At 54.5% G+C, this 3,427-nt stretch overlaps 1 protein-coding gene across 5 annotated transcripts in view; it reads right to left on the minus strand.

The window, feature by feature from the left end:
* RYR1 (ryanodine receptor 1) overlaps positions 1-3,427 on the minus strand; it is a 151,636-nt gene that overhangs the window by 14,119 nt on the left and 134,090 nt on the right. For all 5 annotated transcript variants that reach the window (XM_037730736.1, XM_037730734.1, XM_037730735.1 and 2 more), the window contains 2 exons: positions 2,295-2,381; positions 517-768 (listed from right to left, as the gene is read on the minus strand). In XM_037730736.1, the coding sequence (XP_037586664.1) occupies positions 517-768; positions 2,295-2,381 (339 nt within the window). The remainder of the gene's footprint in view (positions 1-516; positions 769-2,294; positions 2,382-3,427) is intronic.

A 3,427-nucleotide genomic window follows, 5' to 3' on the forward strand; every position in this document is an offset into this window, starting at 1 on the left:
GGGGGGCAGAGGTAGAGGGGTGAGGGCTGGGATGGGGGGCAGAGACACAGGGGTCAGTCAGGGCTGGAACTGGGGGAACAGGCAGAGGGATCAGGGCCAGGATGTGAGAACAGGGCAGCTGCGGGAGCCCAGAAGTGGTGCCCGATGCTACCTGGGGCTTCCCAAGGGAGGGAGGTCTGAAGTGAGAACTTAAGGATGAATGAAACAGGCGCAAGGAGGTGGAAGCGGGGCGGAGCACTGCTTGTACAAAAGTTTAGTACTCGATATTTACTATTCTTCCAATAGTAGCGGCCCAGGACCCGGTTCCTCAGCTGTGAGCTGCGTCAGTTCCCAATCTGAGTATTGTCCTTGCTGGAGACCCCAATCCTGTACCCAGTTCCCCAGCTCTTACCCCAACCCCGGGCCCCCTCTGTCCCACCCCCTGTGAGGGGCCCCAGCCCCAGCCAGTGCCCCAACACCACCCCCACCCCCACCCAGCCAATAAGCCCTTGCCCCAGAACCATGGCCATGGCCCACCTTGAGACAGTTATAGCCAATGATGCAGAGAAAGGCCACCAGCGTGTGCAGGAGACTCAGGCACCGCAGGGCGGGCTCCATGTAGCCCGTGCTCTCCTCCAGGAAGTAATACACCATGCTCTCATCCTCATCGCCCTCCGCCTCCTCTCCGGCCCCCAAGCCCCAGCCAGAGCCGCCGCCAGAGCCTGCACCTGACACGTCCCCAGTGGCTGAGCCCTCCATGTCATCCTCCCCTGGTGGAGAGTCCGAGACCTGAAATGGGGGCAGAGATCCATCTGTGGGTCTGCCACACCCAGAACCCACTCACAATATTAACAGCCTCCATTCCTGAGATTGGTCTGGGGCCGTACTAGATACTGTCTTAGTGTGGCCGTCAATCAAGATCGAGGGGTGGGCCCAGGAGCCTAGCTAGCAAATCAGACTCTGTCCTGGGAATTTGCCTATTGAACCAAGGGACACAGAACTGAAGACAGAGTTGGTTCATCTCGATAGTGGAGCACTAAAGAGATTGCCCGCTAATATTAACACTAACAAGAAAATTAGTAGCAGCTACCATTTACACAGTGATTTTATATGCCAGGTACTGTTGTTCTAAGTGCCTTACGCATATTCATCTTTTTTTTGGTGGGGGACACAGAGTTTCACTCATTGCCCAATCTCTGCTCACTGCAACCTCTGCCTCCCAGGTTCAAGGATCCTCCTGCCTCAGCCTCCCACATACCTTGGATTACAGGTGCCTACCACCACGCCCGGCTAATTTTTTGTATTTTTAGTAGAGACAGGGTTTCACCACACCGGCCAGACTGGTCTTGAACTCCTGACTTCACGTGATACACCTACCGTGGACTCCCAGATTGCTGGGATTATAGGTGTGAGCTACCGCACCTGGCCTCATCCTCTTTCTTTATTATTTGTTGAGACAGAGTTTCACTCTTGTGGCCCAGGCTGGAGTGCAGTGGCACGATCTCAGCTCACTGCAACCTCCACCCCTCCTGGAATCAAGTGGTTCTCTTGCCTCAGCCTCCTGAATAGCTGGGATTACAGGCACGCTCCACCACGCCCAGCTAATTTTTGTATTTTTAGTAGAGATGGGATTTTACCATGTTGACCAGGCTGGTCTCGAACTCCCAACCTCAGGTGATCCACCCGCCTTGGCCTCCCAATGTGCTGGGATTACAGGCGTGAGCCACCGCACCTGGCGCCTCATCCTCTTTCAATCCCACAGCTCTAAGAGGTATTCCATTCTACAGGTGAGGCAGTTGGAGCACAAATGCATTAAGCACCTTGCCTAACCTCACGCGGCCAGTGGGCGGTGAGCGGGACTGGGGCCCACAGAGGCCACGCTCCGATCTCTCTAGTCTACCTTACCACCCTTTCCTTCCATCTGTCAGTGGCCCGTTTCTTCCTCCCCGCAAACTTCTGTTTAGCTTACGTGAAAGCAAAGATGCTTAGCGGAATCGGTGGGTATTGGCGAGAGCTGAGAGCCTGTACCCAGGTGCACAGAACTGGCCTGTGGCCGAGCTGAGCAGGGAACTCAGCTCCTGCTCTAGCTCCCGCAGGCACTCAGGCGTCTGTCCCAGATGGATGCAGGCACCCCCTACTCAACCCCATGGAGGCCAGTCCCAGGATCCAAGTGTCCAGTCTGAACCCTCCTAAGTACCCTGAGCCCAATGCCTTGTCCCTCCACTGGAGGAACCCAGAAAGCCTGACAGATGCCGAGCCTCCCGTCCCACAGCCTGGATAAGGGCCTGACCCTCCCCGCCTTTCAGGACCAGCACCTTATAAAACAGCAAGATGAAGTTGATGGCAAATGCCAGGAAGAGGGCAAGGAACCGCAGGGTGTAAAAGTTCCGGGACAGGTAGTTCTGAGAGAGAAAGGAGAGAGAAAGAGAGAGCACTCACAGATCAGCCTCTTCCCCGGAGAACTCAGCCATCATTTACCCACAGTCAAAGCACCTGGGCTCCCAACAGCTGTTCTCACAAACTCCTATCTACTTTTGAGACAGGGTTTCGCTCTGTTGCCCACGCTGGAGTGCAGTGGTGCCATCTCAGCTCACTGCAAACGCCACCTCCCGGGTTCAAATTCTCATGCCTCGGCTGGGATTACAGGCATGCACCACCATGCCTAGCTTATTTTTGTATTTTTAGTAGAGACAGGGTTTTCACATTAGCCAGGATGTTCTCCAACTCCTGACCTCAGGTGATTCACCCACCTTGGCCTCCCAGAGTGCTGGGATTACAAGCCTGAGCCACCGCGCCTGGCCCCGACCTTCTACTGGGCTAAGAGTTTTATTTGCATAAACTTGTTAAGTTCTCACCACAGCCCTGTGAAGTGGATACTACTGTTACAAGCACTTTACAGATGAGGAAACTGAGGCTCAGGGAAGCGGTGTCTTACTCAAGGTAACACAGTGGCAGAGCTGGGTTCTGAACACGGTCAGTCAGAGTCCAAGCTCCCAGCCTCCTGGACATGCTGCTTCCTGAGTAAGGTCACCCTGTCTGCTTTACACAAGATGGAAGGGAACTTTTTTTTTTTTGAGTCAAAGTCTCACTGCCACCCAGGCTGGAGTGCAGTGGTGCAATCATAGCTCACTGCAGCCTCAAACTCGTGTGCTCAAGTGATTCTCCCACCTCAGCCTCCTGAATAGCTGGGACTACAGGCACGTGTCACCACACCCAGTTTATTAAAAAAAAGTTTTGCAGCCGGGCGCGGTGGCTCAAGCCTGTAATCCCAGCACTTTGGGAGGCCGAGGCGGGTAGATCACGAGGTCAAGAGATCGAGACCATCCTGGTCAACACGGTGAAACCCCATCTCTACTAAAAATACAAAAAATTAGCTGGGCATGGTGGCTCGTGCCTGTAATCCCAGCTACTCAGGAGGCTGAGGCAGGAGAATTGCCTGAACCCAGGA

Source organism: Cebus imitator, unplaced genomic scaffold (genome assembly GCF_001604975.1).
Source record: "Cebus imitator isolate Cc_AM_T3 unplaced genomic scaffold, Cebus_imitator-1.0 Scaffold356, whole genome shotgun sequence".
Lineage (NCBI taxonomy): Eukaryota > Metazoa > Chordata > Mammalia > Primates > Cebidae > Cebus > Cebus imitator.